The 15301-nt window shown below is 38.0% G+C and overlaps 1 protein-coding gene and 1 long non-coding RNA gene across 3 annotated transcripts; one reads left to right on the top strand and one right to left on the bottom strand.

Moving 5' to 3' along the window:
- The first annotated feature begins 90 nt into the window (after positions 1-90).
- LOC124878157 (GTPase IMAP family member 4-like) lies at positions 91-8942 on the top strand. 2 transcript variants are annotated; one of them, XM_047381986.1, is made up of 3 exons: positions 91-283; positions 3503-3571; positions 6683-8942. In XM_047381986.1, the coding sequence occupies exons 2-3, from the start codon at positions 3553-3555 to the stop codon at positions 7327-7329; spliced, it is 666 nt and encodes a 221-aa protein (XP_047237942.1). In that variant the 5' UTR covers positions 91-283; positions 3503-3552; the 3' UTR covers positions 7330-8942. The 2 variants fall into 2 exon arrangements, with proteins under 2 accessions (XP_047237942.1, XP_047237943.1); XM_047381987.1 differs by lacking the exons at positions 91-283; positions 3503-3571 and adding an exon at positions 4473-4605.
- Positions 8943-9294: 352 nt separating this feature from the next.
- On the bottom strand, positions 9295-12114 carry LOC124878158. Its single transcript, XR_007040667.1, has 2 exons — positions 11840-12114; positions 9295-9886 (listed from the first exon to the last, which is right to left on the bottom strand). It is a non-coding gene; the product is annotated as an uncharacterized LOC124878158 (long non-coding RNA).
- Positions 12115-15301: the final 3187 nt, after the last annotated feature.

The raw sequence follows: 15301 nt of genomic DNA, 5'->3' as shown, positions 1-15301 counted from the left end.
TGTTTTACCTGCAGCTTGTCTGAAGCAGGAAGTTTCAGTAACAAGTTCAGTTTCTACACGTATGAGGAAGAACATTTCAGCGTTAAACACACTGCAGGCATTTTTTCAAAGATTTTTCAGCAGTTGATCTTCACCAGTGACACTGAAAGGAGTTTAGATTATTTGACTAAATGTTCACTTTCTTTTATATGTTTTATAGATAATTAAATATATCTGGTTCGGCTCTGGTTTTAAACCTTTTTCATTTTTACTTTTATCTGAGGATTTATTGGGCCTTAAGCAGGTAAGTCGAGGGAAACTAAATATTCTTCAGCAGAAGCAAACAGTTTAACAGAAGGTTGAGATTTTCTGTCTTTCTCACTAAGTTTCTCATTTCTAATCTCAGCCAGTTTTAGGAGGTGTGCATCAATAATGAAAGCCAAGTCAAACTGACTCAAATATTTCAGAGGTTATTTGTAAAGGAACTGTTTGTAAAATGTTGTTACATGTTTTTTTTTTTTTACTTTTTTTTCTATGTGACACATTATTTTCTCTCTCTCATTGAACACACACAGCCAGTTCAATGAGCGATTCATAATAACAGGGTCAAATAAAAAATGCGTTCCAGATTCTAGGTGTGAACTATGTCAGGGTCTGCCTGTTTAGGATCTTTTCTGGTATATTCAGACTCATGGGCCTTCTGGGGACCAAAGTCCAGCCCTAATGCAGCAGACCCCCTTTTTTAGGTTTATGGATTAGGTTTAGAGGTATGGTGTGAAATAAGTTTAGGTTAAGATTAGAGTTAAGAATATACAGGTAAAGGTTAGGGTTAGGGTGAGTGTTAGAGTAAGGCACAAATGCTGTTACGAAAATGAATAAAAGTCAATACAAAGTCCTAATTTGGGTAGAAATAGACAATTTTGTGTGTGTATATGAGTGAGCATTGTTGTTTGTCCTCTGTCTTGCCCTGCATGGGACCAGTGACCAGTTAAGGGTCAACCCCACCTCTCTCCTAGGTGGATGGTGACATGGCGGCAGTAGGCAGTACAGGTGCGCTTGTAGCACTCCAGCTACATGTGATTTTGCTATTTCTCAGACCAACCGTGCTATGTTTCAAACCTTTAGAAAAGGACAGTAATTCTGTTCATGTACTAGACTAGATCATGATCTGTCTTTTGCTGTCTGGAGATGTTCATCAGTGCCCCAGGCGAATTAAATCTAGAGATGTCACTACAGAAATGGGACCAGTGTTGTGCCATAAAGTGATGGTCTACCAAAAAATGATCGGGTAAGATCAGCCGTACCCCGTGGAGGAGCGAGCAGCGAGAAAAGCTTGCAGCAGGAAGGCACCTAGCCTGCCAAGTGTTTGGTTTAGAGAGTTCTTTATCAGTGACTTTGTTCTTGAAGTCAAACAAAATTAACACATATAAAACAATTATATTTATATGGCCAAACTGCGAAACTGTTAACATGCACCTACCTCAGAAACAAGCTGCTTCTTAACTTTTAATCAATCTGGGATTTAGAAACATTATTCTAAACATATATATTATTGTCATGCAACACATGAGTCCAACAAAACAAAGAGAAAACATCAAAGACAGACAAAGGGCCAAATTTGAAGCTGCAAGAATTCCAATAATTTTTTAACAAACTCTTTTCAAAATATGTTTTCTCAGCCATATCTCTTAATGTTGTAATTGATCAGTTTTGTTATGACAATCTTCAGGATCCTTTTTAAGATGAGTGCACATAATCCAAAGAGATCTCAAAGTATTTAGAAGCACAGCAACAGTTTTCTTTTACATGAATCCAAATTTACTGATGCTGAAACACTTTGCCTATGGAAGCAAATGTGTCCCAATATTCAAATTAAAATGTATTAATAAAATGCTTTTTCATTTTCTTCTCCAAGACTACTCAATTTCTAAATTAAGCGCTAATTCACAACACATGTCGTCTCAAGGCTCTTCACAAACGGTTTGAATGGTGTGGGTTGTTAGGGAGGTAAGATTAAACTACTGATTGTGAGAGTTTGGCCATTTTAGAATGAGCTATGTGTAGGGGTACTAAGTAAAATAATACACTAATAAAGTTTGTCCATGTAGAGCCCACTGGTGGCCATTGTTATACTAAAAACCACAAGGATTGGGATACCTCTCTCTGTCAGACTGATTATAACCATTAGAAAAGAGAAGGGGTCATACAGGTAGCAGAAATGGAGGGTGTCTTTGCACCTCAACCATAACTGAGCCGGTTTAGGCTAAACCTGACTCCGCTTTACTCCAACCAACAGGGAGGGAGGAAGGCTCCCTCCCTGATAAACTAAGCCACTCTAACTATAAGCTTTATCAAAAAGGAAAGTTTTAAACCTAGCCTTAAAAGTAGACAGGGTGTCTGCCTCAAGAACTAAAACTGGGAGCTGGTTCCACAGGAGAGGAGCCTGATAACTAAAGGATCTGCCTCCCATTCTACTTCTAGAGACTCTAGGAACCACCAGTAAACCTGCAGTCTGAGAACAAAGTGCTCTGTTAGGAACATATGGACCAATCAGATCTCTGATGTATGATGGAGCTAGATCATTAAGGGCTTTATATGTGAGGAGGAGAATTTTAAATTCTATTCTGGATTTAACAGGGAGCCAATGAAGGGAAGCTAAAATAGGAGAAATATGATCTCTCTTTTTAATTTTCATCAAAACTCTTGCTGCAGCATTTTGAATCAGCTGAATGCTTTTAACTGCATTTTGTGGACATCCTGATAGTAAAGAATTACAATAGTCCAGCCTTGAAGTAACAAATGCATGGACTAGTTTTTCAGCATCACTCCTGGACAGGATATTTCTAATTTTGGCAATGTTCTGGAGGTGAAAGAAGGAAATCCTAGAAACCTGTTTAATATGGGATTTAAATGACATGTCCTGATCAAAAATAACACCAAGGTTTTTTACTTTATTACTGGAGGTCAATTTAATGCCATCCAGGTTAAGTGATTAACTAAGCAGTTTCTTTTCTAAAGACTTCGGTCCAAAGACGACAACTTCTGTCTTGTCTGAATTTAGAAGCAGAATGGTGGAGCTAAAGCTAACGCTAAGCTAGCAGCTCCTTACCACTACAAGAAAAACCGTGTAAAACACGGAGAGTCCCCAAACGTTAAATGCAGCAACAGAATGTATGTGTTTTAACGTGCTTATGTATTAGAACAAGACAGAGATATCACAGTAGAGAGAAATCAGATCAATCAAGAGAGCCTTCATACACCAAACAATTCACTGAGTCCAACAGTGAAAACAGGAAGTGACGGATATGCCTTACCACGCCTCACGTCACAAAATGCTGTCTTTATAGATGCTTTTCACAATCAGAATTGTACTCAACCAATTTTGTTTAATTCAATTCAGTTGAATTGAGTTTTTATGTAGCACCAATTCACAACACGTCGTCTCAAGGCACTTCACAAAGGGTTTGTAGGGGTTTATAATAAGCTATGTGTTTAATTGCTCTTAATATTTCTGTTCATATAGATTGTTTGAAACCAGAATTTACTGAGTCAGTGCTCGGAAACAGTGACGTGATGGCTGCTGCACAAGATGGTGAGTCAGAAATCTTCCTGTTAAAATACTTAAATACCAGAACACAAAGCATCCTGTTAAATTATGTTAATGTCTGTGATTCCTGTTAGTAGAACCTATTCCTTAATTATAAACCACTTTTACGTTTGTCCATTTTTTGTTTTAAATTTGAGAAAAGTAAATTAAATGGTGTGATGCTTTTAGAAGGAATGATATTTCAAAATCTGTTAACTGTATGAATCAGTTTCTTTCTTTCTGTCTTTAATGACGTTCATCTCCTGAAGCGCAGAAATAGCTTTGAAGTGTAGTGGAATTTTCTTATCAAAGTGGATAGAAGTTGACTCACAACAAGAGAAAATCCAGACGTTGTCTTTATAAGTTTTATTCAAATCCATTAAGCGTTTGAAGACTCTGTCACTGAGGTTAGTCAGTGAAACAGAGCCCCGGACACCATTTACAGACAGTATTTATACCAGAACATGACAGTGTTATCTCAACTTCAAAGAGTCTGTGTTTTATGGCCAAGACCCTCCTCGGGTTCAGAGATGACAAAGTTATCTAGGAACAAACCATCGGCTCTTCCTGAGGCATCACCGTAAATGATGGGTTTTAACCTTTAAACTTCTGATAATGGCTTTTACAGCTTCCTCCTCTAACACAGATGTTCTGAGGAGAGAGGTAACCTAAAGGTCATACACTTTGGGACACCTTAGAGCACTTAATAAAAGAATTTCCATTACAGAAGTTTTACCTCCTCTAAGTGAGTCAATAAAGTCTTAACAGCTCTGATCTAATTGCTGAGACAAAGATTTGATTGGCAAGAAGCTATTATTAAGATCCTCCACTATCTCCAGAAAACAGTCGAGATAAAATAAGAATGCAGGAGCCCGTCTTCTAACTGGTCAGCTTCAGTGTGACCACATTTCAACTGGCCTCTTTACTGGCCTCTGGAGCGATTACAGGATGGATTTCTCTTTGACTTACCTGTACTCTCCTTCATGGTCTCTAAGGTCAACCGACCAGCAGCTCTTGGCTGTTCAAGCTGAAGTTCAGAGGTGATCTTGTCTGATTATGGTCCCTAAGTTATGGAACGGGTCACCTTTATGTGTCAGGCAGGCTCCTTCACAGTCTTCTTTTAATTCCTTTTTGAAGACTTCTCTTTTTTCCTGGTTTTCAACACAGCATGAGGTTGTTGTGTTGTCTACCATTGTTTTATGTCTGTTTTTTACTTTATTTAATATTTTTACTTATTCTCTTAGTCTACCACACTTTGGTCAACTGTTTGTTGTTTTTAAATGTGCTTTAGCAATAAACTGGATGGGATTAACGAATGTGAACATGAATACCTCTGAACCAGTATAATTTAACACTCTGGTCAGGTTAAGTCTGCCATCACGCTTCTACTAGAAGATCCTAAAACCAGGATGAAAACCAAAGGTGACAAAACCTTTAGAGCAGCTGCTCTTAAACTCTGGACCAGCCTGCCATCACACCTCAAAAACTCTTTAGAGTTTTAAATATTTTCTAAATTCATATAATTTCTCTATGCATTTAATCTCAATTGAGGTGTACTGCTACAGTATATTTTATATTGTTATGTATTTAATTCTTTGATTCATAGACTTTTAAAGCCAGTTGTTACCAACTTTGACAACACCTTTTTATTTTCACATTTTATAACTTCTGTACAAAGTCAGTTTTACATCTTTTATACTGTCATTAATATTGTTTTATTATTGTTGACCTGTTGCCCATTTTTGGTTGTTTTTAGAAGTACTCCATAAATAATGGAGTTCAGTCAAATTAGACACCATCTACATGTCCACTGGTTGTTTGGGAGGAATACCAGGAAAAAGCCTTTTCTGTCCTGTAATCACACAAAATATTATAAGTTTGAACAACTCTTTGTTTTCTACAATGCAGAGCTCCTTAGAAACTTACTACAGTTTGGGTGTTCAGGTATCTGGGCCTTAGGGTGAACCAGGCAATGGTCTTAATGGTCCATGTAGAGCATGTAGAGACAGTGGACAGTCACTGGCGTTGACTTTGCAGCAATCCCTCATACTGAGCATGCATGTAGCGACAGTGGAGAGGAAAAACTCCCTTTTAACAGGAAGAAACCTCCAGCAGAACCAGAACCAGGCTCAGTGTGAGCGGCCATCTGCCACGACCGACTGGAGGTTTGAGAGAACAGAGCAGAGACACAAAGAGAACAAAGAAGCACTGATCCAGGAGTACTTTCTATGGGAAGGAAAAGTAAATGTTAATGGATGTAGCTCCTTTAGTCGTTTCATCTAGAAAGAAAGAACAGATAAACTCTGAGCCAGTTTTCAAGGTTAGAGTCTGAAAGAGAGAACATAGAGTTAGTTACAGTAGAAGCTCAGTCAGTAGCTGCTGGAAGATTTGTACATGAATTATAATTGCTCGTACTCGTACTCGTACTCGTCGTCTTCCGCTTATCCGGGACCGGGTCGCGGGGGCAGCAGACTCAGCAGAGACGCCCAGACGTCCCTCTTCCCAGACACCTCCTCCAGCTCCTCCGGGGGGAGCCCAAGGTGTTCCCAGGCCAGCCGAGCTTCACACTCGGCTGCGAACCGCCACAGCGCATGCTGTAGGTCTTGGCTAGAGAGGTCCAGCAGGACCACTTCATCTGCAAAAAGAAGAGACGAAATCCACTGGTCCCCAAACCAGTCTAGAGACTCTAGGAACCACCAGTAAACCTGCAGTCTGAGAACGAAGTGCTCTGTTAGGAACATATGGACCAATCAGATCTCTGATGTATGATGGAGCTAGATCATTAAGGGCTTTATATGTGAGGAGGAGAATTTTAAATTCTATTCTGGATTTAACAGGGAGCCAATGAAGGGAAGCTAAAATAGGAGAAATATGATCTCTCTTTTTAATTTTCATCAGAACTCTTGCTGCAGCATTTTGAGAGAGAGAAGTTTACAGCAACCTTGGAAAGAATAGAGCAGGGTTAGGACACCAACATCATCATTCCTAACATTAACCAGAGACATGTGGATCATTTTTTATCTGAAATATTCTATTCTGTTTTTGCAACATAAATTTAAATAGCACAATTATTGTAGCCTTAACAGATCATTATTATTTAGAATTTCTTCTTCACAGACACTGAAGAGATGATGAGACCAGACTGTCTCAGGATTGTTCTGATTGGGAAGACCGGCAGTGGGAAGAGCTCATCAGGAAACACCATTCTGGGAAGAAAGGAGTTTAAAGCTGGAGCTTCTCCACAGTCAGTTACTACAAGCTGTCAGAAAGCCCACAGTGAGGTGGACGGTCGTCATGTTGCTGTCGTTGACACTCCTGGTCTGTTTGACAACAATTTGTCCCCTGAAGAAGTCATTAAAGAGCTGGTGAAATGCATCAGTCTTCTTCCTCCAGGTCCAAATGTCTTCCTGCTGGTGCAAAAGATCGGCAGATTAACAAAGGAAGACAAAAAGACATTCAAACGTATTGAGAAAGTATTGGGAGAAAATTATAAAAAGTTTACCATCATCCTTTTTACCGGAGGAGATACATTGATTAATGATGAGATGACCATTGAAGAATACATTGAAAATGGATGTCATGAATCCTTTAAGAAGCTGATCGCTGACTGTGGAGGAAGATACCATGTGTTTAATAACTGCGATGAAGAGAACCACTCACAGGTCCCTGAGCTGATCCAAAAGATCAACACCATGATGAAGAACAATGGAGGCAACTTCTTCAACAACGAGATGCTTGCACTGAGCAAATGGTATAAAAGATAATTTTGAAACATTGTTTTATTTAAATTACATTTTATTATTCCTTCTGCTTTGCATTCTGAACTGGTTGTTCAAATATTTAGCATCTGTGTTATTAAATAGTTTTAGAGCTAATTTAGCCTCATTATTAATATTCATTCAAAGCCAAACCAACTGTTGCACAACAAGCGAATCCTGAAGGAGATCGGGAAAGAAAAGATCTGTCAAAGGAAGAGTGGAGCAACAGAGCAGAGAAAACAGAGCTTTTTAAACAATAAATACAAACTGCACATATGCTTTTTAGATATTTAGTTTCCTGTTTTGCTCTAAAACACAGCAGGTTCCAGGAACTTTAGTTTGACGGCAAGTAGCTGAACTATTTTAATTTACATCTCAGGGAGAAAATGGAAATAAGAGAGGAAATTGTGAGCAGCCAGCCGGGTAGAACATGTTCAAGTTCAAGGTTGAATTTAGCATTAAAGGATTTTTCCATCAGTTGATCTTTTCTGCTGCTGAATCTTTACATTCTCAGACCCTCAGCTTCCAATAATACTTTAAAAACCAGGAAATATAACCTGACCCCAACTTTAAATCTGTCTTTTCATCTCTGAATGAGTTACGATTTAAACTGTATAGATTTTTCTGTGATTTTTTTTTTTTACTTCTTTTTCTTTTGTTTGTTTTATTTGAATATGTGCTGGTTATCAACAGTAAAAAATAGGATTGTATTTATTATAGATTAGTTTCATATACAGAGGTGTGGGTGGAGGAATAAACCTATTTAATCCCACTCCTCCATGTATCACCATTATCACGCCTACTGTTCTACTATTATAACACATAGATTAAATCTTAGCAGACTGGGTCATAAATATGTAACCCAGTCTGCTTCTGCTTCTGGTAGGAGACACCCCGGGATCTCTGCCTTGTGTTCTGGGTCAAGGTGTTTTGCAACAGGGACAGAGGCTCCTGACACCGGGTTCTGAGTTGTGTTGAGATCCTGGAGCATTTATTTCTTCCAGACGCATTTCTTCTCACACCTTACAGGCAGTAACAGTAAACTGTAAAGAATATGGCAGCCTGGCATAAGGACCACAGAGCTACGGTGTCCCTACTAGGACAAACAGAACTGTTGCGTTTCCAGATAACAGAAAAACAGCACCACCTTTAGAATGTATAATAATAACCACATATAAATAACTTGTGTGTTTATTCAGTTTCACAAACATTTCCAGGCTTTTTTAAAGTGTTTCATTTTTTAGGTTTTATTTTTTTAAATTTTGGTCCAAGGAATTTTGTTTTTTAATGAAAAATAAAATGTTAATGATTGTTTTTTGCTAATTACTTTCCATTTGTTTTGTATTTTTTCTGACATTATTAACTGGACTCACTGTTTTTACCTGTTCCTGACCAACTGAACAGGTTTTGTTGATAACAGTTTAGATGTTGGAAGAATAAAGGAAAAAACGAGCTGCAGGTTTCTCTCACAGTTACGTGATAACATGGGATGTTTGCATAGAAATGATCTATACAGAAATCAAGCCATCAAAGAGCTCCTTTTCTTACTTTGTGTCTATTGTGTTTATCATCACTCTCTTAGTCTGCATTAAAATTTGAAAATAAAATCATTAAACTTGTGAAGTGCAGAAAGTTGACTGAACATCGACAGAATTATTTTTAAGTGTAAATCTTCAAGTTATAAAGACAACATGGATTCAAAACACATTTATGTTTCAGTCATATTTGCCCAATAAATGTTCAACCTCCTGATGTGAACTTCCTGAGGTCAGTTTGGCAAAATCCAGTATTTTTATGGAAATGTTGAATGTTTTGTAAAACAAAGATGTCTTTATTTGAAGCTGGTTGAATAATTTAACTAAATGAAAATATATTCTAGAGAAGCCTCTTTCCTCATCAGAATTTAGAGGAGCCAGGAGTCATTTCTATTAGAGCTTTTTAAATTGATAAAATGTGATAAACAGGTAAGACTGAGGTCTAGAAAACTAACTTTACTGCTTAACATGTCATACAAGTGAACTTTAAGTGAAGGTTAGAAAGTATTTTTCATTGTTTTATCAGAAAAAAGATTGAGGGGTGGAAATACAAAGTAGTAAAAGAAGTTCACTCACAATGAAGGAACTTTAACAAATGAAATGATTATAATTTAGGGGCAACGAAAACAAAGTCTCTTCCATCTCTAGCCTGGTTTGAGCAGAAGTTTGATTTTTCCATTTAATATTAATAATAAAACAATGAAGAGTTAATAGAGAGATAAACCAATCAATTATAGAGGATGAGGAACAGTGAAAACACAATTGCAAAGACTATGAATGATGTAACTAAAATTGATTACAAAATGTTTCCCAAACCAAGACAAGAACATAATTATTTTGTTCGATGTTTCATTAAGTTTGCAGAGCAGTGAGAAACTCAATGTAAGTTTAAAGAAGAGGTTCATTTTCACAGCACTGATGTTGTTGGAGTCCATTCAGTTTTTGTTTCATAAATGACAGGAGAACGAGGACACCGAATATGTTTGATGCTCGTCTTCTCAGGGTACGGTCCTCTCCTCCCAACGAGCCTGAAACACATCCAGTAAAATACAAACAAGCCACAACATTAAAAATGAAAAATAAAGCAACCAGACCGTGATCAGATGAAATAATGTCTGCATGGTTTCCTCATAATGCTGAACCAAATACATTTCATTTCATAAAAGACAAAAATCAACAGAAAATAAATGAGATTCTTTTCACTGGATGATCTGAGGTCAAAGGTCAGGCAAAATATATAAACTAACCAAACTTCTAAGGTTTATAAAGAATTAAGATAATTTGGACGAGTAGTTTTAGGTTGAAAATTATCCTAAAATGTGGATTTTAATCAGAAATTATTTGACCTTCTAAGCATCCTTTGCAGAGTAAGACTGTAGTGGAAATCAACTAAGCCTCACTTTAAAGCAGAGAATCAGGGACCAAATGGACCAACCACCAGAACATGAGAGGTCATCATAGAACTCAAGCAGAACTCCAGCACGGACCGACTGATGGGACAGGCTGTGCAAACTTCAAGGTGTGTGTGTGGCGTAATCCAGGAAGTGTTCAGTGAAGCAAATGTTGAGACTCAAGTCGTTCACGGCGTGCAGCGTCATTGATGACGTCATGATGCGGGTTATAACCAGATCCACAGTCCAATGGACCAACTGAAACATCGTGGGTTAATGTTGATTATTTGTTGGTTTCTGTGTGAGAAATAAGGACATTTAACAAAGAATCTTTTCCCGCCATGATCAAATATGATGTCTGATCCAAGCTTTCTGCAAGGCCTTAAAAACGTTTTTAAATGAATTTTTATTTATTCATCTCAGTTTCAAGCCTTAAAACATTTTTAATAAGCCCAGATTTTCTTTACAAGGTCTCAAATGACCTTTGGGTTGCTCTGATGGTTTTACACCGGTTTCTTCCTCGACACACAAAGCTGCCTTGCTCCTGTACAAGTCAGCGGATGCAGGTCTGTGACTACCTCACCTCGTGAGTCGGTGTTGTAACAAAGGTGGGATGACCTTTAACCTCCTACATCGACCTTTTCACAAAACACATGGAGATGGAAAGAAGGCGCTTCATTCCTGTCTTCAAGGATTTTGTAAAAAGATGATAAAGTGAAGCCCTGCATTGGAACGTTTCTTCATCGGCGCATAAAAAAAACGAATGCACAACCATGAAGCACATGACCATAAAGTATAACTTTATTGAAATTATTACTAATAACTTAAGTAAAAAAATATAATTTCTAAATATATTTAAGATAAAATTTAATGAATTTATTTGAATCTTGCATAATTAAACAAATTTTTTGAATTGTGGCACTTTTGGCTTTCCATACTTTCTTGTTGGTCCTGATTGTTGGTATTTTAGAGAACTGCTTGTATGACATGTTTAGACTGGAGCTCCACATCCATGGGCTGAACCTTCCTTCAGCAGTTAGGGTCTAATTAGTGCAGCATCTTCATCTCGTTCACGACATTTGACCCCCAGACATCGGTGTTCAGGAGCAGCTGTGAGGATGGGCCTGGAAGTGACGTCAATCTAGAGCAACTCAAGAAATCTGCAGCTATTTCTGGACAGAAACTTGCTTTTTAAAATGTATTTCACAGACAAGGTTTTATGTTACATCAGGATCTGCAGAGACACTGTTAATGTGGAAAAACACATCCAGGTCTATCCCAGCAAAAAGCCCTGGATGACCAGGGAGGTCCAGCAGCTTCTGAAGGAGAAGAACATCTTCAGGTCAGACTATTAAGGTCTCTACAGCCACTGGAGTGCAGCGAGGTTCCTGACTGGTGAGGCTTATGAACCCTAAATAGAGACTTAGATTTTATTTTTGACTTTAACTAAAATATTTCTCTATTTTAAAAGCTTTTAATTATGCTTTAATAATTTCCACTGTTCAACTATCCCATAGCAATAAAAACAAAAGGTCAAATTTGGTTATTAAAATATTTTTTATTAAAAGCGGACATACTGTATGATCTTACCTTTATTGTATATGAAATCCATGGGGGCAGTTTGCATCAACAAGGTCTTTAAAATCTCCCGCTTCTCCATCACCTTTGGGTTGTGGACGCTGATGTTCAGGTTGTGCTGCCCAGAGTTGGTCTTCTTCTCTAAAACCTCCTGTTTCCACTGAAAATCCAGTTTGGAGAAGTAACCTTTCATTTTGTCAGAATTTAAATAAGAATACAGTTGCAGGACTTATTGGTGAAAGCACCCCTGACCTCTGCGTAGCTGAAGAAGACGTAGCGATGTGCTGTCTGTGTCTATGGGGCTCAGCACTGCCCCCTATCAGTGTGGCAGGGTACCTCATTCATTCAATAAATTAGACTGTTGAACGTCAGCATATTTAGTAAATACTAGAAATGTACAGTACTGTGCAAAAGTTTTAGGCAGGTGTGAAAAAATGCTGTAAACAAAGAATGCTTTCAAAAATGAAAGAGTTAATCATTTATTTTCATCAAACATCAAAATGCAGTGAATGAACAAAAGAGAAATCTAAATCAAATCAATATTTGGTTTGACCATCCTTTGCCTTCAGAACAGCATCAGTTCTTCTAGGTAGACTTGCACACAGTTTTTGAAGGAGCTCGGCTGGTAGGTTGTTAAAACATCTTGGAGAACTAACCACAGATCTTCTGTGGATGGAGGCTTCCTCACATCCTTCTGTCTCTTCATGTCATCCCAGAAACACTCCATGATGTTGAGATCAGGGCTCTGTTGGGCCAGACCATCAGTTCCAGTAAGTCTTGTTCTTCTTTACACTGAAGATAGTTCCTAATGACTCTGGTTGTATGTTTGGGTTCGCTCAGCATTTTGTAAATTGATAAAATGAAACAACCATCACTTATATTTCTGAAAGCATTCTTTGCTTACAGCATTTTACAGTATACACATATATTTGCAATATAAAGAGAGACAGCAATGGACATGCCCCAACTGCCTGCATCAGTGTGTGTGGGCCTTTCTCCCATTTGAATCGGCAATGCGTAAATTTAGCGATTTTGACCATAAAAATGTTAAAATCATACAGAAAACAAGTTCATAGAACAGTCAAGTGGACAAATTGGTTTCAAGTGGACAACGAGTATTTTACTTCTCATGATCATCCCCCTGACTGCACATCACTGTTTACAGCACCGTCCAAGCAAACCTGAAGAGAAGCATCAGAAAGGTCAAGTTGAACTAAAGGAGAAGGATCATGGAGAGCAACAACAAGCAAGTGTGGCAGATGATCCAGCAGCTCACCAACTACAAGACAAACCTCGGTTCTGGTGACGGTGACGTCTCGCTGGCAGAGAAGCTGAACCTCTTCTTTGCCCGCTTTGAGGTGATGCCACCACAGGCAGCTTCACCCTCACTACGAAGGAGCATGAGGTGAGGCACACGCTACGGTCTGTCAAGATGAGGAAGGCTGCTGGCCCCCACGGTATCCCAGCACAGCTGTTGAGGTACTGCGCTGACCATCTAACAGGAGTCCTCGCCAGTATTTTTAATCCACTGTCCCACCTCTGAAATCCTCCATCATTGTCCCCCTGCCCAAGACCTCCCATATTTACAGCCTTAATGACTCCCAGCCAGTTGTTCTGACACCACTGGTCATGAAGGGCTTTGAACATCTGGAAAGGGCTCACATCACATCACTCCTCTCCAAACGTTTTGACCTCCTCCAGTTTGCCTCCAGGGCCAATAGATCCACTGAGGATGCGGCACCACAGTCCTCCATGCCGCACTGTCCCATCTAGGCCAGTAGGGGGAGCTATGTGCAGCTGCTTTTTGAGGACTTTTTTTTATTATTTAATAAATTTATTATATTTTATTTCTTTTTTTTATTGTAAAAAAAACAGTTTACAAACATGACTAGGCAAACAGTGTTAACACAGGGTAACTGTTAAATTTAATAGGTTGAGTTGGAATTAAAAAAAAACAATTAGAAAACATCTGTAAAAAACATCTATAAAAAAACAACCTAAATCAAATGAAAGTTACTAATCAAGGTACAAAGTTGTTGAGCAGATTTACATTTTACCAAATTAAGAGACTCACAAAAACATTTCCAGTAATTGTTCCAATAATAAAAAGTTGGCTTAATTTTAGAAAATCTGTGAATGAAAAACTAACAATATTATATTATGAATTAGGAATTCTACTTAAGCGTTTTGAAAATAAACACCAGCCTTTATAATTGTTAAAGTGAGAACTGACCCTGCAGCCGACTCCACATATTACTACAAAAGTGACACTATAAAGGAAAAAGAGATGATCTGACTCTTCTTCATCATCACAAAATCTACATCCGCCAGTATCAAAGTTAAATATAAAAACATTGGATGAATAAATGTTATTTAAAACTTTAAGGGGAGTTCTTTAACTTTTGGAGGAAGAGGAGAAGATATATATTTTGTTGTAATTTTAGATATTAAATCAGTACTAAACTCAACTGCCGCTTATCTTGAACAGGATGGATTCTCTTCTGTAAAATTTCCCTCATTAATGTATTTGTATTTTTGTTATCTGTAAAGTCTATGTTTTCTATACACAGTTGACTCAGACCAGAGAGAGTTTGTGAGTGAAACAAATCCTCTTTAACAATAGATTTAAGAGGTGTTGGCACCAAGATTAAATTTCAAACGGAAATCATCAAACGATAGTAAATCCCCAATCTCATTCATAAAGTGAAGATATCCCAGATTCCTTTAAAAAACAAGCTTTCAAACAATACAGATTTTCAATTAAACACAACATACCTGTTGTTCCTTAGTGGGCTATTATGTGGAGTGAAATTATGTTTGTACAGAAATAAAGTCCAATAAAGTAGAACCTTTTGATGAAAATCTGACAGTTTGATGGGCAACTTATTATAATTAAAATCACATCTCAGAAGAAAATCTATTTCACCCACGGTTTTAAAGATACAATCAGGGATCAGAAACCAGAAAGATTGTGAGCATTTACAAAACGATTTCAGCCAATTCAGTTTTAATCAGAATCAGAATCAGAATCAGAATCAGAATCAGAAAAGCTTTATTGCCAAGTACGTTTTTGGACATACAAGAAATTTGTTTTGGCGTAGTCGGTGCAATACAATACAAATTAAACAGTATAAACATATCTACAATATAATATAAATATATGTGCACAGTTTTAAGTGAGTGAGAGTAAATGTAGAGCAGTATAAGATGCAAGAGCAATACAACAGTGCAGGTGATCATTGTGCAAGTAAAGCAGGAGTCCAAGCTGAGCGTTAATGTAACGCATAGAGTTACAGGTTACAGGTGAAAGGGAGAGTGTCAGGGTGGTTTCTGGGCTTTGTTAACAAGGCTGGTGGCAGATGGTAAAATACTGTTCTTGTGGCGTGAGGTTTTGGTCCAGATGGACCGCAGCCTCCTGCCAGAGGGGAGAGTCTCAAAGAGTCTGTGACCGGGGTGGGAGGGATCAGCCAGAAT

Source organism: Girardinichthys multiradiatus, chromosome 12 (assembly GCF_021462225.1).
Source record: "Girardinichthys multiradiatus isolate DD_20200921_A chromosome 12, DD_fGirMul_XY1, whole genome shotgun sequence".
In the NCBI taxonomy this organism is placed as follows: Eukaryota; Metazoa; Chordata; class Actinopteri; order Cyprinodontiformes; family Goodeidae; genus Girardinichthys; species Girardinichthys multiradiatus.
The sequence above is the reverse complement of the archived record's forward strand: the minus strand, read 5'-3'. Positions and strand labels throughout refer to the sequence as shown.